Source organism: Ambystoma mexicanum, chromosome 6q (genome assembly GCF_040938575.1).
Source record: "Ambystoma mexicanum isolate Mex_15411 chromosome 6q, UKY_AmexF1_1, whole genome shotgun sequence".
Lineage (NCBI taxonomy): Eukaryota > Metazoa > Chordata > Amphibia > Caudata > Ambystomatidae > Ambystoma > Ambystoma mexicanum.
Window position 1 is genome coordinate 1437166302 of NC_090937.1, and position 23781 is coordinate 1437190082.

The 23781-nt window shown below is 54.5% G+C and overlaps 1 protein-coding gene across 4 annotated transcripts in view; it reads right to left on the reverse strand.

Annotated features, from left to right (window-relative positions):
* TACC3 (transforming acidic coiled-coil containing protein 3) overlaps nucleotides 1–23781 on the reverse strand; it is a 623382-nt gene that overhangs the window by 258742 nt on the left and 340859 nt on the right. For all 4 annotated transcript variants that reach the window (XM_069632144.1, XM_069632146.1, XM_069632143.1 and 1 more), the window contains 2 exons: nucleotides 23415–23560; nucleotides 23242–23338 (listed from right to left, as the gene is read on the reverse strand). In XM_069632144.1, the coding sequence (XP_069488245.1) occupies nucleotides 23242–23338; nucleotides 23415–23560 (243 nt within the window). The remainder of the gene's footprint in view (nucleotides 1–23241; nucleotides 23339–23414; nucleotides 23561–23781) is intronic.

Consider the following 23781-nt stretch of genomic DNA (forward strand, 5'->3'; position numbering starts at 1 on the left):
GGGGAAGTCGATGTGGAGGCCGCACCCCCCCCGCTTTCTTCCTGGCTGCCGCGGAGACGACGGAATCCGGGGTAGGCTGCGCCCGGAGGCACAGGGGGGCCGTGTCCGGGACCCGGTACTTTTTCTCGTACCGGTCTCTTCTAGCTGGCGTCGTGGAAGGGTTCTTGAGGAGGGAAAGGCCCTCATCCCAAATGTCGTCCAACAGAGGCACTGCGAGGACCGTCTTCCTCTTGGCCTCGCGCTGCTGATAAAGGAAGCCTTCCTTTTTCTTCTCCTCAGGGCAGAGTTGGAAAAGCTCGGAAGCCCTGGAGATCATGGAGTGGAAAGATCCGATCTCGTCGGGCGGAGAAGCCCTGGTGGGAGGCGACGACGGAAAATCCTCGTCGTATGCCTCGTCGTCCGTACCCGTCGCTGCCGTGTCAGTCCCCGTATCATCCCCTCGGGTGGACGGGGAGGAGGGCTGGACGGGGCGCGACGGTTGAAAAGGAGGTGGTGGATGGATCCTTCTTTTCTTGGTAGGGGAACACCAGAAGGTCCCGGTTCTGGATCCCCCGACGGGAGAGGTTCCTCCGTCGGTAACGGTAGCCTAGTCCTTATCTCGGAGCATAAGGACTGTATGGCCAACAAAATGGCCGCCGAGTTGTCTTGCGGCGCTGGCAGAGGGGAATCCGACGGGCGAGCAGGGGCCCCGTCGGTATCCTCGACGATGTCGTCGTCGTCACCTGCGTTGGGGTCCATTTCGACGGGCTGGCCTTCTTCCACGCCTAGGCCGTGGCTTAAGACCTCGATCAGCTCCTCTTCTGAGGTTGAGGCCGAATCTACGACGACGCCCTGCCCCCCCTTCTTCCCCACGGAGGGTTTCACGGGGGTCCTATCGATGGGCACAAAAGAAGACTCCCTCCGAGGAGGCAGGGAGATTCTGGGCCCCGAGGTCGCCACCACTGGTGCAGCCACCACAGGCTGAGCCAGGGCCGCCGCGACCGTTTCGATAGAGGGCTTGGTCGGATGGATCAAGGCCTTCACCACCTTAGGTGCGCTCACCGCCTTATCCTTGAGGGAGGGGGCACTGCCACGCTCCTCCTCTGCCTTAGAGCTCGACCGGGGCCTCTCCAGGTGCTCGGCCTTAATCTTACCCGACACAGAGCGTTGGCTCGTGGTTGATGGTGCCGGGGAGGGTGCGCCCTGCCTGGCGCCCGTAGAGCCCGACCGTTCGGCGCTCCCGGTGCCAGCGGACTTGCGGTGCTTGGCCTTATGTTGGGCCCCCGTCGCCGGGGCGCCCTCAAAGGTCTTAGAAGACCGCTCGGATTTCTTCTTCTTCTCGCCAGACGGGCTCTTACCCTCCAGCCAGTTGGCGAGACGTTGATGGCGGTCCTTCATGGTCCGTTCCGACATGTTGCCGCAAAACGCACAGTCCTTCTCCACGTGCGTCTTGTCCTCATGAAGGCAGTAAAGGCAGAAAGAGTGTTCGTCCTCCTTAAAGACGTTCTGCAGCTGGCATCCAGGGCAGACCCTGAACAGCTTTCCGGGCGTCGAGCTTCCCTTCTCCTGGGCCATCTCCGAGACCGGGCCTGAGAAGCTTCTGGAGTCCTCCGAAGTGTAGCTCGATGAAATCTTCACCCTTGAGGGGCACAGATGAATCCGACACGGGTCCCCGTTGATCGGATGTAGGATCGGTGGAGCTTGAGGCTCTTTTGACCGAAAGAATCAAAGTTTTTTGTGAAAAAAAAGCGCGAAAAATAGCACTAACGCTCGAGAGCAATAGCATGAGGATCCCAACACATGAACGTGCGGTAAAAATCTGAAGATGGCTACCAGAGGCGGTGCTTAGGTAGAGGGCAGTCATTGGCTGTGGTCAGTATGACGCAGAGACCAGTGATTGGTTATTACTACGAAAGACAGATCAGAAACGAAACTGATACTGGTTTTTTCTTTACCGAGGATTCCCAGCCTGACGACGGGGAATATTCATGAGCATGTGAATCCATGCCAGACCCCATGCTGGAGAACTTGTTCCTTCTCCAGCATGGGGTCTGGCATGGATTTACATGCTCATGAATAAAAGAATACATAGCAGTACACACATGCACAACCACGGGAGGTGGCAAAGGCTCAACATAAAGCATTACATCCAAAACTCAACATTAAGCAATTCTTACCTCCTCACCAGGCTCACCTTAGGCGAACAGGTTGCGCAGCACTGCTTGGCCGGCTCTGAACTCCTCCCTGGAATCCCGATCGACAGTAGAATTTCGTGAAGGTGTGCGTCGACCTCCACGTAGCAGCCCTGCAGATGTCCAGCAAGGGCACACCAGATAGGAACGCCGTGGTAGCTGCGATCGCTCTGGTGGAATGGGCTCTCAGACGGCCAGGCAGCGGTCGGTTTGCCAACCGATGACAGCACATGATACAGCCAGAGAGCCATCTGGAAATGGAAGCCTTCGAGAGAGCCTTCCCCTGATTGACAGGTCCAAAGTTCACAAAAAGTTGTGATGTCCTCCGGAAACCCTTCGTGCGGTCCATGTAGAACTTCAGCGCTCTAGCCACATCCAGCGAGTGCAAAGTCCTTTCAGCCGGCAAGAAAACAGGTAACACCAAGGGCTCGTTAAGATGGAAGTCCGACGGCACCTTGGGCATAAAAGGAGGGGTGTGTCCTAAGCACCACCCTCGAGGCATGGAAAGTCAAGTACGGTGCTTTGCAGGATAGGGCCTGGATCTCTCCCACTCGTCGTGCGGAGGTAATGGCCACCAGGAATGCAGTCTTCCATGACACAAACTTCATCGGTGCGGAGTGCATCGGCTCGAATGGGGGCCCCCATGAGCCTGGTCAGCACCACGTTAAGTTCCCACGCCGGGGCCTTCACCGGCGGGAACGACCGGAACAGTCCTTTCATAAACTCTTTTACCCGTCGATGGGACCACAGGGACGTCCGTCCCGTGGTTCTGGTATATCTGGAGATCGCCGCCAGATGAAACTTAATGGAGGCATGGGCTAGCCCAGCCTTTGCCAGTGAGAGCAGGTACGGCAGCACTTGAGGGGCCGTAATCCGAAGGGGGTTGGATCTTCTGTGCTCGGCACCAGATAGAGAACCTCTTCCACTTATGACCGTAGCATTTGAGAGTCGAGGACGCCCTGGCCTTTGCAAGAACCTCTCTGCATTCGGCCGGTATATCGTAGCCTCCAAACTCTAGTGCTGCAGGAGCCAAGCCTGCAGGTTCAGCGACGCCGGGTCGGGGTGGAAGAGGGCGCCTCCTTCTCTGAGAGAAGGTCCGCGTCCGCCGACAGCTTGATGGGGGAGGGGACGTTGACAAGTCCAGAAGGTCCGGGAACCAGATCTGCCTCGGCCACGCCAGTGCGACGAGGATCATCCTGCACCGGGACCTCTCGACAGCCCTGCTCCTTTGGGCTTGCTCCTTGCGGGACCTCTTGAGCTGGCTGATGAATCGAAGCAGCAATGGCAACGGAGGGAACGCATACAGGTATAGGCCGTCCCAGGGGAAAGAGAACGCATCGCCCATGCTTCTCGGCTGGGGAAACCTGCTGGCAAACCTCTTGCACTTCGAGTTCGTCGCTGTTGACAGGTCGATTTGGGGTTTGCCCCATCGTCGGAAGAGTTGATCCACCTGATCCTGGCGCAGTTCCCACTCGTGACACGTGCGCAGCTCCCTGCTGAGCGAGTCGGCGATGGTGTGGCTTTCTCCTGCCAGGTGGAAGGGAACTAGGAACATCCCCTGGGCGACCGCCCAGTGCCACAGATCCTGTGCCTCCTTCGATAGGGCTGGGGATCTGGTGCCTCCCTGCTTCCGTATGTAAAACATGGTCGTGGTGTTGTCCGTGAAGATCCACACCACCTTGCCCTTGAGCGACGGGAGGAACGATTTGAGAGCCCAGAACACGGCTCGGAGTTCCAGGACGTTGATGCGCAGGAGCCTCTCCTCCGGGAGCGGGAGGCCTCTTGCGTGGAGATCTCCGGTGTGGGTGCCCCAACCTTCCAGGGAGGCGTCCGTCGTCACCGTCTCCTGGTACGCCGGCGTCTGAAGGTCCTTGCCCGCCGTGAGGTGCGCCCGAACGCTCCACCACTGAATCGCCCGCCGGAACACCTCGTTGAGGGAGACCCTGTCTTCGAAGGTGCCCGTCGCCTGCATCCAACGGGCGTCGAGAAATTCTTGAAGAGGGCGCATCCGTAGTCTGCAGAGGCGCACCAGGTAGATGCAAGAGGACATCATCCCCAGGAGGGACTTGATGGACCTCACCCTGGCCACGTCCGTGGCTAGCAGGCGCTGCACTTTGCCTAGAATGGTCTTCGTCCGTTCTTTCGACGGGGCCGCCAGGCGCCTCACTGTATCGCGCTTCGCTCCCAGAAACAGGGCCACCTGTGACGGCACCAGGTGGGACTTTGGGTAGTTTATGGCGAATCCCAGGTCTGTGAGTAGCTGGACGGTCCTCAGTGTGTTCAACGTCCTTGAGCAGATGAGCCAGTCGTCCAGGTAGGGGTAGACGTGAATCCCCTGCAGGCGCAGCCGTGCCGCCACTGGTGCTAGGCACTTGGTAAAGACCCTGGGGGCCGACTTCAATCCGAACGGCAGTGCTCTGAATTGGTAGTGGCGTCCCTGGACGACGAACCTGAGGAACTTTCGGTGACTTTTGAGGATATGAACGTGGAAGTATGCATCCTCCAGGTCCAACGAACATAGAAAGTCGCCTTCCTCCAGCTGTCCCAGTACGTGCTGGAGGGTGACCATCCTGAACTTTTGTGATCTGATGTATTTGTTCAAACGACGAAGGTCCAGGATGGGGCGCCAGCCACCAGTCTTCTTCCTGACGAGGAAGTACCTTGAGTACACCCCAGAGCCCCGGAGCCTCTTCGGGACAAGCTTGATGGCGCCTTTCCGGAGCATCGCCCGTACTTCCAACAGCAGTTGCGGGACCTGATTTTCCTTCCTGGCCACAGGTGGAACGTGAGGGCACTTCTTCAGGAATTCGATAGTGTCCTCTTGCCAGGGTATCCAGCACCCAACGGTCGGTGGAGACTGACTTCCACACGCTGACGAAATTCGCCAGCCGGCCTCCCACCGGGGTGCTTCGGTGGGGGCCCGAGGCAGCGGCCGGTTCAGTCCTGCTTGCCGGTGGTGGCCTTGCCGCCCTGGCCACCTTGCCGACGGCTGCGAGGTGCTCCCTGCTTGCCGCGACCCCTGTAGGCCTCCTGAGACGAGGAGCGTGCCGCCTGGCGGTAGGACGACGAGCCACCGCTGGATCCCTTGGAGTCACCCTGTCTGCCTCCGGAGCTCCTAAAAGGGCTGTCGTTGCTGAAGGGTTTCTAGGGCGCGGGCCGTCTCCGTGTCTGTTTTTATGGCTTGGAGGGATTCGTCCACCGCCTTCCCGAACAAGTTGCTGCCGTAGAACGGCATTTCCAACACCCTGGTCTGGACGTCCTGACGGAAGTCGGTCGCCCGAAGCCAACCCCGTCGTCGCAGGCAAACACCATTGCCCAGCTGGCGGAACCCGGTATCGGCAATATCGGTTGCCACCTATATGGCATGGTCCGACGCCACCTCGCCCTTTGCAGTATTTCCAGAGCCTCGGACCTCTTGTCGTCCGGCAGGAAGTCCAATATGGGGGCCAGCTTAAACCAGAGCTCCCTGTCGTAATGGGCCACGATCGCCAGGGCGTTGGCCGCTTTGATCGTCGTCGCCACCGACGAAATGACCCGCCGCCCCATGGCGTCCAACTTCTTTCCCTCGCCGTCCGGCGGGGAATTCGACGTCGAGGCTCCTGACCCTGCCGCTTTCTTCTTAGCCGCTGCCGAGACGACCGAGTCTGGCGTTGGCTGGGCCCTGAGGCACAGGGGAGCGGTTTCCGGGACCCGGTACTACTTCTCGTACCGGTCCCGTTTGGCTGGTGCCGTGGAGGGGTTTTTGAGAACCGACAGGCCCTCCTCCCAGATGTCATCGATTAGGGGCACCGCGATGACCGTCTTCCTCTTGGCCTCCCGGCGCTGATAGAGGAAACCTTACTTTTTCTGCTCCTCCGGGCAGAGCTGGAACAATTCAGACGCCCTGGCGATCATGGCGTGGAATGAGCCAATCTCGTCGGGCGGCGAGGCCCGTGCGACGGGAGACCCGTTCCGTCATCGTCGCCCTCAGAACCCGTCGTCGAGCCCAACGCACCGTCATCTCCCGACTCGTGGGAGGATGAGGAGGGAACTGTAGGCCTCACGGGGGCGAGCGGAGGAGAGGGTTGGGTCTTCCGTCGTTTGTTCTGAGGACTTCCCGACGGGCCAGGTTGCGGGTCCTCCGGCCTGGGCCGTGGGAATCTCGTCCTTATCTCAGAGCATAAGGACTGGATGGCAGACAAAATGGCCGCCGAGCCATCCTGAGGCCTAGGATCCGGCCACGCCGGAAGGCAAGGCCGCTCTTCCTCACCATCGTCGTCTTCCTCGGTTATCTCCCGAGGATCTTCCTGACGGGATGGAACCTTCTCGAATTGGACTTCGAGGTTCCTCACGGCCTCGATCAGTTCCTCCTCCGAGGCTGACTCCGAGCTCGAGGAGGGCACCGTGCCCCCCCTCGCTTCTTCCATCATGGCGGCCACGACAATGGGCTGAAAAGAGGATTCCCTCCTTGGCGGCAGGGAAACTCTAGTCCCAGAGGCAGCCTCCGCTGGCGGTGTCTCTGCCGGCTTGGCCAGAGTCGCCGCGATAGCCTCGATAGAGGCCTTCGCCTGCTGGGTAGGGGCCTTCACCACCTTAGGTGCGTCCCGGCCTCCTCCGCCAGGAGCGCTGGTGAATTCGGCCTCTTCCCGTCGGCACGGAAAAGGGGACTGAGGTGTGGCACCGGAGGGTGGAGTAAGGGCCGTGCATGCTCTCTGGGACGCACCCCTGCGCGCCTCTAAATTTAAAGGGAAAGGTTTTTTTTGGGTGAAAATGTTCTGTCTCCCGTCCCTTGGAAGGGACTCCGATCCAGTATGGAGGAAAGGGGATGGGACGCAAGAGTGTGACAGTGAAACAGTTTTCTTTTACTGAGGATTGCCAGCCTGACGGGTGTTGGGGGGAATTCTCAGAAATGTGCTAATTCCCTTCTTCCTCTTTTTGCTGGACTTTATGACTTTTAAATTTCTAACCTGGAGAGAGTGAGACCTTTTTCCCCACTCACTCAATTTTCTGTGATGTGAACTCTTGGTTTTGGAATCTGACGAACTCCAAAGGCATCATCTTTTTACATTGTGTCACACAGCACCGTCAGTGCAGTGGCACAGGGAAGTCTTTCAGACTTCCAAGGTTTCAATACCTTCTCTTGGTGAAACTACTGTTTCCAAGAGCAGTGAAGTGAAATTGACTTAACTTTTTGTAAGGGGGGCATGGCTTGGAGGCCATGGAGTAGGATGTGGCTCCTCCATAGCTCCTGCCGATCTGAAATGATTCTGGTAAATGCAGAGGACATATCGTTCATCAGAGCTCACAGACAAGAGAAACTGTTCATGAATGTGCCGGGCGCATGGGAGAGCAGATTGGAGTCGAGACGTATAGAACTCCGTCATAACGAGCTTCTGGCAAGTTTGTATCCAGCATGTTGAAGAGCAACAAAATGACCGGCGCAACAAAGGTAGCAGCTACAATCGAAAAGTGAAGAGTAGGCTGCGTGGATACACTACGGGCTGCTGGTTCCAAGTAGCACTTGGAAGGAGATCTGCAGCCAGATGTGATCCGAAGCGGAACCTCTCACTGTGGATACATAGCGGCTCAATATCTCGAGACGAGAGGTGCAGAGCGGCCAACATGGGAAAATGGAAGCCGGTGCCATTTATGAAGTGGAGGTCGAAGACATACATGAACTGTGCAGAGATACCACACCACGAATACGGGACTGCAGCGGCGAGGGGCAGTGGTTGTAAGCTAGGTGTGCACGACAAGGATTAGATCAGCAGGAAGAATCATTGCTACAACGTCCCAGTAGGCACATGTAGCTCTGGAACTCCGGTCACAATGGTCAGAGGAGGAGCCATAACGCTGAGACGAGATTATACTGATTAGGGGATACGCAGACCCCCGAACGGATGACAGCCAACGAAGTGGTTTCGGGGTACATTGGCAGCCGAGAGACCACGGCGGGTACAGACATAGAGATGAAAGCCTAAGGCCTGGGCGCCTCAGCAGTGAAACTGGGACCGCGAGCGGCCGGCCGCAAGTTGAGAAGCATTGAGGGCTAGTCTGAAAAAGCCCAACACCACAGCGCTGCCACCGAAACAGTTACTTATATACACCATAACGCACTGATTGATGAGGCCTGAGAAACTAAAGGCTTAAAGTACACAGACCAAAGCATCTAACTTAATTTGGAACACCTAACAGGAGTTCTAGGGAAGTCAAACCAAAAGTTACTTTTTAAATGACTTTCAGTAATATAAGGGTATTAGACCCTAGCAGTTGCACTGTAACACTCCGCAATCAATCGCTTAGTAATATCAACTGAACAATATACTTTCCTGATCTTGTGAAACACAGATTCTAGGAACAGTATAAACCTATAACTCTGATTCCGGATAAGTTATTCTAGGGATGTTGGACCTTGTGGTGTAATATTCAATTACAGTTGCTTTTCAGTTCAGATTAAGGAAAGCAATAAGTCGAGCTTATTTTAGGATAAGTTATACTCAAGATAAGTAAAAGTTATACTCAAGATAAGTAAAAGCTATACTCTTTAACGGCATACTCTTTACAAGAGCCATCAGCAACTTAAAGGCATGTGTAAACCTATGACTCTGTCGGTCTAAAACAGACCAGGGAAAGCAAAATCCAATGTTACTCTTTATGAATGACAAGGTTATTCTAGGTAGGTAAAACCTAAAACAGACTTATTCTAGACAGGCTAACTAGAACAACAAGCAAGACCCAGCTGGAGAAGGAACAAGTTACTTACCTGTAACTGTTGTTCTCCAGCATGGGTCTGGCATGGATTCACATGCTCATGAATATTCCCCGTCGTCAGGCTGGGAATCCTCGGTTAAGAAAAAAAACCAGTATCAGTTTCGTTTCTGATCTGTCTTTCGTAGTAATAACCAATCACTGGTCTCTGCGTCATACTGACCACAGCCAATGACTGCCCTCTACCTAAGCACCGCCTCTGGCAGCCATCTTCAGATTTGGAAGCACGTGAAGTGGCAGTATGACCAAGTGAAGAGCCGCAGAGGGGTAGGCGGGAGGGTTCGCATGTGAATCCATGCCAGAACCATGCTGGAGAACAACAGTTACAGGTAAGTAACTTGTTCCTTCTCCAGCATGGGGTCTGGCATGGATTCACATGCTCATGAATAAAGAATACATAGCAGTACACACATGCACAACCACGGGAGGTGGAAAAGGCTCATCATTAAGCATTACATCAAACCCAACATTAAGCATCTTACCTCCTCACCAGGCTCACCTCAGGCTCACCTCAGGCGAACAGGTTGCGCAGCACTGCTTGGCCGACCCTGGACTCCACCCTGGAATCCCAATCGACGCAGTAGAATTTCGTAAAGGTGTGCGTCGACCTCCACGTAGCAGCCCTGCATATGTCCAGCAGGGGCACACCAGAAAGGAACGCCGTGGTGGCTGCGATCGCTCTGGTGGAATGGGCTCTCGGACGGCCAGGCAGCGGTCGGTTTCCAAACCGATGACAGTACATGATACAGCCAGAGAGCCATCTGGAAATGGAAGCCTTCGAGAGAGCCTTCCCCTGATTGACAGGTCCAAAATTCACAAAGAGTTGTGACGTCTTCCGAAAACACTTCGTGCGGTCCACGTAGAACTTCAGCGCTCTAGCCACATCCAGCGAGTGCAAAGTCCTTTCAGCCGGCGACGAACATCAAGGGTTCGTTGAGGTGGAAGTCCGACGGCACCTTGGGCATGAAGGAGGGGTGCGTCTTGAGCAGTACCCTCGTGTCGTGAAAAGTCAAGTACGGGGCCTTGCAGGAAAGGGCCTGGATCTCTCCCACCCGTCGTGCGGAGGTGATTGTTAGGGAGAATTCTCTATTCAGGCTGAATTTCCTAACCTAGTGAGTCCCCCAGCAGCTTTGCTGGATTTTTGGGGTTTATTTTTTCTCCTGCCAGGAGTGAGACTCTTTTACCCTCACTCCTGGACATGATTTGAGAGTGTTTTCTGTGACTTATGTGCTTATGGGCTAGGGGGTAATTTTCCCCATAGGCCATCATTGGTTTTTGGAATGTGTGTTACACAGCACCCTCAGTGCAGTAACACAGGGGTGTCATAGAGACCCCCAAACATAGACTCCACACCCTGTGACTACTGTCTCCCTGGGTCAGTAAAGTTACCATTAACTTTACTAGTCTAAACTTAGGAACTTAACCAGTACAAACCATCTTACTGTGGAAGTACTGGTAGGGGCAATTAGATTGCCCCTGGGTCTGTTGTCGAGGGGGTACTGTCCCGTCCCCCCTCGCCGAGTTCTGGCTGGTGGCAGTGGATACCACGGAAATATTCCACCGGAATATTTCCTAATGGGATTTCCCATTGTTTTTAATGCACCACTTTTTGGTGCAATGTTAAAGATACCGCCGGGTTATTTAATTAAAATAAATTCACCGGTTGGGATTTTTCGCCAGAACTAGCCACCAAAATGGCGTCTAGGTTCACTTCAGTAACCCTGAACCCGAGTCGAGCCTTTGTTCCACTTTTGGCGGGCTTCTGCACAGAAGCCCTCCAAAGTGGTGCCATTCTGTCTGGGTACCACAGGGGGTGAGGGAGGGGGTTTAGGCACCCTGGACTGAGTTGCCTTGCCAACTCAAGTCGCACTCTAGTGTGATTGGCCCAAGTGGTGAGCCACCCCGCTCACCACTTAGCATGTTTGAGTGACAGCTAGGCTGCATGAATGGGGGTTTGCTGCATAAAAGCAGGGTTTTTGGGACTGGTTCTTCAGAGGTCGCCACAGGACCTAAGAAGCCGAAGAGGGAGAAGCTGAGCCGACCTGCCAAGACGACACCACCGGTGGAGCCCTGCGGAACCGTCTCACCACTTTACCAGACGACAGAGGAGATCTCCCGCCGGAGAGTCTTCTTCCCTTAACTGGTGGGGACAACCAGTTGTCTTCTTTTCGCCGTCCCGAAGCATCTCGTGGCCGCCTGGCCTGTGCCAAGCACTCCGGCAATCGGGATACCACTTTTTACCTCAACCGCGGAAGAGGGGTAAAATCCTTTGTGTGCGGAAAACTCCACGGCTGGCCTCATCCCTGGTAGTGCAACGACCTTCAGCTTTCCTCCACGTCGAGATCACCTCTTCCTCTGGACGACCCCACGACTTGCACCCACTACCAGGAACGACTACCACCGCTGGAGGATCCTTTCCACTTGTAAAGGTACTGTGTTCCGCCTGGCCTTCCTTTTGTACGGGGTAGATTTAGTCCTCGGCTCTCGACCCTGGGTAGGCCTGGGACACCCTAACTAAACTTTTCGGAAACGTAGTAAAACCTTTTCTACTCACCTGTAAAGACTTGAGACAGTGTGTGATCTTGGGCATATTTTCGCCTGGCTCCCTCTAAAGAGGCCCGAACTAAATTTCCTTGTTCCACCATTGTCTGCCTTTGCTAACCTTATGTGAAAAGTGTTTTATCTTACTGCTCTCTTTATTTCTGCCTTTTCCCTCCCTTTTTTAATAACTTGTTGGAGTACCATCTAACGTTAAGCGCTCACCTCTGGTTGGAAATAAGTGGTGTTAACTTAGAACTGTCCAACAAATGATTAGGGATGTACATATGAGTAATAGTAACTGTTTTGACCTTCTTACCTTTTCTCTGTGCTAGTGTAATTTATGAGTGTGTCTTTAATAAATAAGTTTATACTTTTACACCTAGCTCTGGTCAGTGTTTGTTTGTACTACTGTGCCTCTGTACCTATTGCGTATCCTCTGTATACTGCCTAACTCTTCTTGAGGGAAGTCTGACTGCTCAGCCACAGCTACCACAGTGAATCTGTGTGGTGCGGACTGCTACCAAGTGGGTTTACTGCCAACACCTGTAGTCTTAAATCTTTTGCAGTGGTCCCAGAGGGAACTGCACAGGTTTCTGCCTAACAGTGATGGCCACAAGAAACGCTGTTTTCCACGACAGAAACTTCAACGGGGCCGAGTGCAGAGGCTCGAACGGAGGTCCCATGACCTTGGTCAGCACCAAGTTGAGCTCCCACGCCGGGAACGATCTGAACAGTCCCTTCATGAACTCTTTCACCAGACGATGAGACCACAAGGACGTTCGGCCCGTGGTCTTGGTGTATCGGGAGATCGCAGCAAGATGAATCTTGATGGACGCGTATGCCAGTCCAGCTTTGGCCAGCATCAGCAGGTACGGCAGCACCTGGGGAGCCGTAATCCGTAGAGGGTTGATCTTCTGTGCGTGGCACCAGACAGAGAACCTCTTCCATTTGTGTCCGTAGCATTTAAGAGTCGAGGACGCCCTGGCCTTTGCAAGAACCTCTCTGCAGTCGGCCGGTATGTCGTATCCTCCAAACTCTAGCGCTGCAGGAGCCAGGCCTGCAAGTTCAGCGATTTCGGATCGTGGTGGAGGATGGCGCCTCCTTCCCTGGATAGTAGATCCGCGTCCACCGGCAGCCTGATTGGCGGGGACGCTGATAAGTCCAGAAGGTCCGGGAACCATATCTGCCACGGCCACGCAGGTGCGACGAGGATCATCCTGCACCGTGACCTCTTGAGCTGGTTGACGAGCCGGATTAGCAGTGGCAAAGGAGGGAACGCGTAGAGGAACAGGCCCTCCCAGGGGAACGAGAAAGCATCGCCCATGCTCCTCGCCTGGGGAAACCTGCTGGCGAACCTCCGGCACTTGGAGTTCGTCGCCGTCGCGAACAGGTCTATCTGGGGTGTGCCCCACCGTCGGAAGAGGCGATCCACTAGATCCTGCCGTAGTTCCCACTCGTGGCACGAGCGCAGCTCCCTGCTGAGTGAGTCGGCGATGGTGTTTTTTATCCCTGCCAGATGAAACGGCACCAGAAACATCCTTTGGGCGACGGCCCAATTACACAAGTCCTGCGCCTCCTTGGACAGTGCTGTGGACCTGGTTCCGCCCTGTTTCCTGATGTAAAACATGGTGGTGGTGTTGTCGGTGAAGATCCTCACCACCTTGCCCTTGAGGGACGGAAGGAAAGACCTGAGGGCCCGGAACACTGCACGGAGCTCCAGGACGTTGATATGGAGGGACTTCTCCGTCGGGAGCCAGAGGCCTCTCGCGTGCAGATTTTCGGTGTGCGCTCCCCACCCTTCCAGGGACGCATCCGTGGTCACTGTCTCCTGGTGGTCTGGGGTCTGGAAGTCCATGCCCGCCGTCAGATGCGCGCGGGTGCCCCACCACCGGACCCCTCAGCGGAAACTCTCGTCGAGTGTGATCCTCTCCTCGAAGCCGCCCGTCGTTTGGATCCAGCGCGCGTCCAGGAACTCCTGCAACGGGCGCATCCGGAGCCTGCACATGGGAATGAGGTAGATGCAAGACGACATCATTCCGAGGAGGGACTTGATGGACCTCACCTTGGCCGCGTCGGAAACCAACATCCGCTGTACCTTGCCCAGGATGGACCTGTCTTTTCCTCCGACGGGGAGGCCAGAAGGGACACTGTCGAGCTTCGCTCCCAGAAACAGTGCGTTTTGCGCGGGTACCAGGTGGGACTTGGCGTAGTTCACGGAGAATCCCAGGTCCGTGAGAAGTTGGACGGTCCTTGCCGTGTGCTCCACGGCGAGCTCCCTCGTCTTGGCTCGGATGAGCCAGTCGTCCAGGTAGGGGTAGACGTGGATCCCCTCGCGGCGCAGCTGTGCCGCCACCGGTGCAAGGCACTTGGTAAATACCCTGGGTGCCGACCATAGTCCGAAGGGGAGGTCTTTGAACTGGTAGTGACGCCCTTGGACCACAAACCTGAGGAATTTTCGGTGCCCCTTTAGGATGGGAATATGGAAGTAGGCATCCTCCAAATCCAACGACGACAGGAAGTCTCCTTCCTCCAGCTGACCCAGGATGTTCTGGAGGGTGACCATCCGGAACTTCTGCGCCTTGATGAACTTGTTCAGACGTCGCAGGTCTAGGATGGGGCGCCATCCTCCCGTCTTCTTCTTCACGAGGAAGTATCTCGAGTAAACTCCGGAGCCCCGAAGCCTCTTTGGGACGAGTTCGATGGCGCCCTTCCTGAGCAACGCCTTTACCTCCAGGAGAAGCTGAGGGACGTGAAGCTCTCTCCTGGCCACGGGGGGGACACGCGGGCACCTTCTTTGAAACTTGAGCGCGTGGCCCCGGGCTAAGGCGTCCAGCACCCAACGGTCGGTGGAGATGGACTCCCACACGCCCACGAAGCTCGCCAGCCGGCCTCCCACCAGGGTGCTTCGGTGGGGGCCCGACCCGACGGCCGGTTCAATCCTGTTTCGACGAGGCTTTGCCGCCTTGACCACCTTGGCGACGACGGGGTCCTCCAGACTTGCCTCGTCCTCTGTAGGCCTCTTGAGACGACGAGCGGGCCGCTTGACGGTAGGTAGAGAAACCGCCGCCGGAACCTTTGGAGGCGCCCTTGCCTCCGCTGCTCCGAAAGGGCGTCCGTCGTTGCTGTAGAACTCCAAGGGCCCGGGCCGTCTCAGTGTCCGCTTTAATGGCCTGAAGGGAATCGTCCACTGTTTTCCCAAACAGGTTGTTCCCATCGAACGGCATGTCCAGGACTCTGGTCTGTACGTCTTGACGGAAGTCCGTAGCCTTGAGCCATCCACGCCGCCTAAGGCACACGCCGTTGCCCAACTGGCGAAACCCAGTGTCGGCGATGTCCGACGCAATAGTGATGGCGTGGTCCGACGCCACCTCACCTTCCTGTAGGATCTCCAGGGCATCCCCCCTCTTGTCGTCCGGTAGGAAGTCCAGCAGGGGAGCCAGTTTGTACCATAGCTCCCTGTCGTAGCGGGCCACGATAGCCAAGGCGTTGGCCGCTTTAATCGTCGTCGCTGCAGACGAGATGACCCTGCGTCCCATAGCGTCCAATTTCTTTCCCTCGCCGTCCGGTGGGGAAGTCGATGTGGAGGCCGCACCCCCCCCCCCGCTTTCTTCCTGGCCGCCGCGGAGACGACGGAGTCCGGGGTAGGCTGCGTACCGGTCTCTTCTAGCTGGCGTCGTGGAAGGGTTCTTGAGGAGGGCGAGGCCCTCATCCCAAATGTCATCCAGTAGAGGGCACCGCGAGGACCGTCTTCCTCTTGGCTTCGCGCCGTTGATAAAGGAATCCTTCCTTTTTCTTCTCATCAGGGCAGAGTTGGAAAAGCTCGGATGCCCTGGCGATCATGGAGTGGAACGATCCAATCTCGTCGGGCGGAGAGGCCCTGGTGGGAGGTGACGACGGGAGATCCTCGTCGTATACCTCGTCGTCCGTACCCGTCGCTGCCGTGTCAGTCCCCGTATCATCCCCTCGGGTGGAAGGGGAGGAGGGCTGGACGGGTCGCGACGGCTGAAAAGGAGGTGGAGGGTGAATCCTTCTTTTCTTGTGAGGGGGAACACCAGAAGGTCCCGGTTCAGGATCCCCCGACGGGAGAGGTTCCTCCGTCGGCAACGGTAGTCTCGTCCTTATCTCTGAGCATAAGGACTGTATAGCCAACAAAATGGCCGCCGAGTTGTCTTGCGGCGCTGGCAGAGGGGAATCCGATGGGCGATCAGGGGCCCCGTCGGCACCCTCGATGTCGTCGTCACCTGCGTCGGGATCCATCCCGACGGGCCGGTCTTCATCCACGCCAAGGCCGTTGCTTAAGACCTCGATCAGCTCTTCCTCTGAAGCCGAATCTACGACGACGCCCTGCCCCCCTTTTTTCTTCTCCGCCGGGGATTTCACGGGGGTCCTATCGATGGGCACAAAAGAGGACTCCCTCCGAGGTGGCAGGGAGACTCTGAGCCCCGAGGTCGCCACCACTGGTGTAGCCTCCACAGGCTGAGCCAGGGCCGCCGCGACAGTATCGATGGAGGGCTTGGCCGGATGGATTAAGGCCTTCACCACCTTAGGTGCGCTCACCGCCTTATCCTTGAGGGGGGGGGGGGACACTGCCTCGCTCCCCCTCCGATGGGGCCTTCAAGCTCGACCGGGGCCTCTCCAGGAGCTTCGCCGGGTACTCGCCCTTCCTCTTACCCGACCCAGAGCGTTGGCTCGTGGCTGAAGGTGCCGGGGAGGGTGCGCCCTGCCTGGCGCCCGTAGAGCCCGACCGTTCGGCGCTCCCGGTGCCAGCGGACTCGCGGTGCTTGGCCTTATGTTGGACCCCCGTCGCCGGGGCGTCCTCAAAGGTCTTAGAAGACCGCTCGGATTTCTTCCTCTTCTTCTCGCCTTACGGGCTCTTCCCTTCCAGCCAGTTGGCGAGGCGTTCTTTGGTGGCGGTCCTTCATGGTCCGCTCCGACATATTGCCGCAAAACGCACAGTCCTTCTCCACGTGCGCCTTGTCCTCATGTAAGCAGTAGAGACAAAAGGAGTGTTCGTCCTCCTTAAAGACGTTCTGCAGCTGGCATCCAGGGCAGACCCTTAACAGCTTTCCGGGCGTCGAGCTTCCCTTCTCCTGGGCCATGTCCGGGCCTGAGAAGCTTCTGGAGTCCTCCAAAACGTAGCTCGACGAAATCCTCACCCTTGAGGGGCGCAGACGAATCCGACACGGGTCCCCGTTGATCGGATGGAGTCGGTGGAGCTTGAGGCTCTTTTGACCGGAAAAAACGAAGTTTTGAGAAAAAAACGTGAAAAAATAGCACTAACGCTCGAGAGCAATAGCACGAGGATCCCAACACATGAACGTGCGGTAAAAATCTGAAGATGGCTGCCAGAGGCGGTGCTTAGGTAGAGGGCAGTCATTGGCTGTGGTCAGTATGACGCAGAGACCAGTGATTGGTTATTACTACGAAAGACAGATCAGAAACGAAACTGATACTGTTTTTTTTTCTTTACCGAGGATTCCCAGCCTGACGACGGGGAATATTCATGAGCATGTGAATCCATGCCAGACCCCATGCTGGAGAAGGAGCATTTATTTTGGACTGATCTCAGGAAAGCAAGGAACTGACCAGCCTATGAACTGCAAACTGTTACATCCATAACAGAGAAATCCAAGCAAGGTGTAGAAGAGATACCAGTGTCATATCCTGTTATGGTAGCAATTCAATAAAAGTTACTGTTTGAATCTCTGTGAGTGTTGGCTTATTGCCACCACGAAATTGTGACAGGCCCCTAGACAATAAGAATATTTTCAAGGACCAAAATGCCACATATAATTCAGTACCAGGACTCCTAATGCACCATAGAGAGTTAAAAGGTAATACACCTAATTATCTACACAAAGAATAGCTGTAAGACTCCTTTGTGGGAGGAGACCAGTGAACACAATGAATAAAAAAGACAGGACTGCAGCCAACGGATATACTTTACACTCAAACTACCCAGGCCCAGGGGAGCGCACAATACTTCAATTAAGGAAACATAAGTAGCAAGTAAGGACACATGGTAAATCCAGATGCAGGCAGGTTTTTGGGGAATTACCCCCGATTTTGTAGACACTTAATTTTTTACCATTGGTGGAGAATTTTGCAGACCCTAGAGCGAGCCCAGAACAATTTAAGTGATCAGGCAAACAACACAGAATTACATTTAAAGTTTTTTAGGTTTTATAAAGTTTCCTATGTGAAAAATGACAATGTCTGTAGGCAGAAAGAAAGACGTTATTCACAGTAGTGACGCCAACCCGATGGCAATCAGTGAGTAACTGTTTGTTACTCCTATGCCCCATCCCCTAATCTCTATACAGAATGGAGTTTTCACAATAAAAGAACCTCTGGGGAGGGGTCACGCACTATCGGCTAGCCAATAGGTTGTGCACAACAGCCTGCTCTAACCTGGTATTAGCCCTAGAACTAGTGTCAAGGCAGTAATGCTTGCAGAATGCTAATGGTGAAGACTATGTGGCAGCCCTGATAGCATCCCAAGGGACGTTGCGCTGGAAAGCCACAGCCGTGGACCTGATGGTGTGAGAAAGTACGCATTTAGGAGTCTCACACTTTTGAATGGTGTACAAGTGATTGAGGCCCAAAACCAGCCACATTGTGATAGGGGCCTTTGAGGTGTTAGTGCCAGGAGACTGGCCACCCTATGTAAAAAAAAAAAAGGGCATTTGATCTACAGCACTGCTTAGATCAAGGTAGATGAAACTTAAGCGCCATGCTGACATCGAAAGAAGAGCTACGCCTGACAAAGGATTCCAAAATAAAGTGGACAAGACAACCACCTCATTGATATGAAATTAGGAAACCGCCTTAGGAAAATAAGTAGAGTGTCCATAAGACCACTGCATTTGTGGAAAATAGTAAAAGGCTCAGAAGACGAAAGGTTGACAACTGCAGGTGCCAGAAATTGCCTCTACCAGTCAACAGGTAAACCGACTTGATGTGGGTTTGACTCTAAGAGCACTTACTTCTGGTAACTTGCACAAAAAGGTCTGTGAGCCCCTCTGCTGAGAACTGGTAACTTGTTTACGGCACATTTGCAATAATGATTACTCCACTTGGACAAAATCTCACTTTGCACCGGTCAGTACGGGAACAGTGACCAGACGTGCTTATATACACCAGTAAAGTTACTAAATAGGACATTGATTTGACCAATGGAAGCGCCGGCAAGACCACTGAGCCCGCTTAAACTGGTTCACTGCATTTGCTTTGCTTTACATAGGCCCATCACATGTGCCAAGACCATATTTAGAAGTGTCAGCACTGGCACAAACACCAGCGTACTTGTGTTAATTGAACCAACCAGAACAATGCACTTTTTCTGTTGAGCCAGTGCCAAGACAAGTGCATATCTTGTTCTGCCTGTGCTAAAAAAGGAACAAGTTACTTACCTGTTACTGTTGTTCTCCAGCATGGGTCTGGCATGGATTCACATGCTCATGAATATTCCCCGTCAGGCCGGGAATCCTCAGTAAATAAAAAATCAGTTTCATTTCTGATCTGTCTTTCTCAGTAGTAACCAATCACTGGTCTCTGGGTCATAATGCCCCCAGCCAATGACTGCCCTCGCCCTAAGCCCCGCCTCTGGCAGCCATCCTCAGATTTGGTAGCACGTAAAGTGGCAGTATGACCAAGTGAAGAGCCGCAGAGGAATAGGAGGGAGGGTTCGCATGTGAATCCATGCCAGACCCATGCTGGAGAACAACAGTTACAGTTAAGTAACTTGTTCCTTCTCCAGCATGGGGTCTGGCATGGATTCACATGCTCATGAATAAAAGAATACATAGCAGTATACACATGCACAACCAACGGGAGGTGGAAAAAAAGGGCTCAACATTAAGCATTACATCAAAACTCAACATTAAGCATTTCTTACCTCCTCACCAGGCTCACCTTAGGCGAACAGGTTGCGCAGCACTGCTTGATCGACCCTTGACTCCACCCTGGAATCCCGGTCGACGCAGTAGAATCTCGTGAAGGTGTGCGTCAACCTCCACGTAGCAGCCCTGCAGATGTCCAGCAGGGGCACAACAGACAAAGCCGTGGTAGCAGCGATAGCTCTGGTCGAATGGGCTCTCGGACAGCCGGGCAACGGTCGGTTTGCCAACCGATGACAGTGCATGATGCAGCCGGAGATCCATCTGGAAATGGAAGCCTTTGAGAGAGCCTTCCCTTGGTTCACAGGTCCAAACTTCACAAGCAGCTGTGATGTCCTCCGAAAACTCTTTGTGCGGTCCACGTACAACTTCAGCGCTCTAGCTACATCCAGCGAGTGCAAAGTCCTCTCGGCCGGTAACGAAGGCGACAGGAAAAAGACTGGTAACACCAAGGGCGAGACATGCAGGATAGCGCCTGGATCTCTCCCATGCATCGTGCGGAGGTGATGGCCACCAGGAACGCTGTTTTCCACGACAGAAACTTCAACGGGGCCGAATGCAACGGCTCGAATGTCGGGACCATGAGCCTGGTCAGCACCACGTTGAGCTCCCACGCTGGGAATGGTGCCTTCACCGGCGGGAATGATCGAAACAGTCCTTTAATAAATTCCTTAACCAGGCGATGAGACCACAGGGATGACCGCCCTGTAGTCCTGGTGTATCGGGAAATCGCTGCCAGGTGTATCTTGATTGAAGCGTGAGATAGTCCAGCTTTGGCTAGCGACAGTAGGTACGGCAATACTTGAAGGGCCGTAATCTGCAAAGGGTTAATCTTCTGTGCCCGGAACCAGATAGAGAACCTCTTCCACTTATGTCTGTAACACTTGAGAGTTGAGGACGCCCTGGCCTTTGCAAGAACCTCTCTGCAGTCGGCCGGGATATCGTACCCTCCGAACTCTAGTGCTGCAGGAGCCAGGCCTGCAAGTTCAGCGACTCTGGATCATGAAGAAGAATGGCACCTCCTTCTCTGGAGAGAAGATCTGCGTCCGTCGACAGCTTGACTGGTGGGGATGCTGACAAGTCCAAAAGGTCCGGGAACCAGATCTGTCTCGGCCACGCCGGTGCAACGAGGATCATCCTGCACCAGGACTTCTTGAGCTGGTTGATGAGTCGGAACGGCAACGGAGCAGAATGCATATAGGAACAGGCTGTCCCAGGGGAAAGAAAGCATCGCCCATGCTCCTCAGTTGTGGATACCTGCTGGCGAACCTCTGGCACTTGGGAGTTCAACAGGTCGATCTGGGGTTTGCTCCATCGCTGAAAGAGTCGGTCCACTTGGTCCTGGCGTAGTTCCCACTCGTGGCACGAGCGCAGCTCTCTGCTGAGTGAGTCGGCGATTGTGTTTTTTATCCCTGCCAGATGAAACGGCACCAGAAACATCCCTTGAGCAACGGCCCAATGCCACAGATCCTGGTCTTCCTTGGACAGGGCTGGGGACCTGGTTCCACCCTGCCTCCGAATGTAAAACATTGTGGTGGTGTTGTCGGTGAAGATCCTCACTAACTTGCCCTTGAGGGACGGGAGAAATGACCTGAGGGCCCAGAACACTGCCCGGAGCTCCAGGATGTTGATGTGGAGCGGCTGGAAGTCCAACAGGGGGGGGCGATCTTGTAACATAACTCCGTCGTAGCAGGGCACGATCGCGAGGGCGTTGGCCGCCTTAATCTTTGTTGCCGCCAACGAGATAACTCGTCGCATGGCGTCCAGCTTCTTTCCTTCGACGTCCGGCGGGGAAGTAGACGTTGAGGCCGATGCGCCCCCCCACTTTCGTCTTGGCCGCCGCTTAGACGACCGAGTCAGGGGTCAGTTGTGGCCTAAGGCACAAAGGGGCCGCGTCAGGGACCCAGTACTACTTCTCGTACCGATCCCTCCCAGCAGGCGTCGTAGACGGGTTCTTGAGAAGGGCGAGACCCTCGTCCCAGATGTCATCCAGCAGAGGCACGGCGAGGACTATTTTCCTCTTGGCCTCGCGCCGTTAGTAAAGGAAACCTTCCTTCTCTTCAGGGCAGAGCTGAAAAAGCTTGGATGCCCTGGCGATCATTCCATGGAAAGATCCGATCTCGTCTGGCGGGGAGGCCCGGGCTGGGGGCGATGGGAGCTGCGTCCCGTCGTCGGTACCAGTCGTGGCCGTGTCCGTTCCCGTGTCATCCCCAGAGACGGGGGACGTGGGCAAAGGTGGAGTAGGCCGCGGGGGCTAAAAAGGTGGGGTTGGATGGATCCGTCTATTGTTTGGGGGGCTTCCCGCCGGGCCTGGCTCTGGCTCTTCCGTCGAACCTGGTTCCGGTTCCTCTGTCGGTGGTAAGGGCAATCTCATCCTTATCTCTGAACATAAGGATTGCATTGCCAACAAAATGGCCGCCAAGTTGTCCTGCCGCTCCGGAAGCGACTGGTGACTAGGACCCTCGCTGGTGCCGCTGTCGCTCTAGTCGCCACCTTCGTCGGGATCCCTCCCGTGGGAACGGGCCTCTTCAACGCCATCGTCAAGGCCCTCTAAGACTTCTACCAGCTCCTCCTCGGATGCGGTGTCCGTGTCCACAATGGCCACCGGCACCCCCTCTTTTTCCGCTGGGGTCTTCATGAGGGTCTTTTCGATGGGTCTGAAAGAGGCTTCCCTCCGCGGAGGCAGGGAGACTCTGGGCTCCGAGGTCGCCTCCACTGGTGTAGCATCAACAGGCTGCGCCAGGTCCGCCACGACTTCTTCGATAGAGGCCTTGGCCGGGTGAATCAAGGCCTTTACCACCTTATGTGGGCCTGTGGCCTTCACCTTCGGGGGAGGGTCACCGCCTTGCTCCCCCTCGGCCGGATCTTTCGGGCTCCACCAGGGCCTCTCCAGAAGCTTTGCCGGGTTCTCGGCCTTCCTCTTCCCTGAGCCAGAGCGTTGGCTCGTGGTTGATGGCGCTGGAGAGGATGTGCCCTGCCTGGCAGCCGAGGAGCCCGACTGTTCGGCGCTCCCGGTGCCCGCGGAGCTTTGCCTTCTGTTGGCCCCCGTCGCCGGGGCGCTCTCACAGGTCTTAGAAGACCGCTCGGACTTCTCACCTGAGGGGCTCTTTCCTTCCAGCAAGTTGGAGAGACGAAGGTGTCGGTCCTTGATGGTCCGTTCCGACATGTTCCTGCAAAACGCAGTCCTTCTCCACGTGCGTTTTGTCCTCATGAAGGCAGTAGAGACATTTCAAGTGCTCGTCCTCCTTGAACACATTCTGCAGCTGGCATCCAGGGCAAACCCTGAACAGCTTTCCGGGCGTCGAACTTCCTTTCTCCTGGGCCATGTTCAGGTAGGCCGCAGAAACTCCTGGACTCTTCCAAGAATCAGAACTCGGCGAAATCTTCACCCTTGAGGGGCGTAGAAAAATCTGACACGGATCCCTGTTAATCGGATGTAGAGACGGTGGAGCTTGAGGCTCTATTTGACTGTACCTATTCAGGCTTTCTCATTTTTCTATCTCAAAGTGGCAACAGATTTGCTTTTGGGGGACTACAAATAAAACAGTTTCAAGATCCCACCCCCAACAAAAATGGAGAATATTATAAGATCAAAATCCCCTTTTTACAAAAGGGTGCAGGTAAACCAGGAGTCACCAGGTCAGGTAATGAACCCTAACCACCTCCAGTGGCACTAGAAAAATGGACTAACCAAGCCAACAGAAAAATAGGTTAGTTGGTGCAGCATTTATATAAGGTCGGCAATGAGGATTGTGACAGATCATAGGATAGCAAAGAGGCAGTATAGTACAAGATACATATGGTAAAACAAATCAGAATAACTCCTACAAAGACAAGTAGTAAGCAATATTCGCTCGTGAAACTTAACAGTAGCATTTACTCACAGAAGTATTGTACGTCCCTAAAAGATCCAGTCCCTTCGGTTTCTCTTCAATGTTAGCTGGCAAAGGAGTTGCAGTAGCAAGGCTTATTAGATGTGAACTGAGGAAAAATAATAATTTTAAAATTGGGGACTTTGGCAATGTACAATGAAAATTATTAACTTGACGATACATACCAACTTTGAAAGGAATTTATATGTTTGCTTGCATCATTCCACTTGCTTGCATCATTCGATCCAACAACTTTCTTTTTCGGACTCTCCCTCAACAAAGGATCAAACTTAAGGTAGAGGGATTGTTTTCTTAAAGCAGATTCCTTGAACTGAAACAAAATATTGCATGCTTGAGTGACAGACATTAAATCAAGCTCCATAAATAAGACTATCCGTTATCCACCATTGAACCTAGTAAATTAGGAAATTCATAAATTATGGCCATTTTAAAAATCACATTCGTTAAATGTACTGTTAATCTACGCTACCTCCAATATACTTTGCGGGGGCTTTGAAGCTATAATTCATCCACAGCCTTTTCTACGCCCAT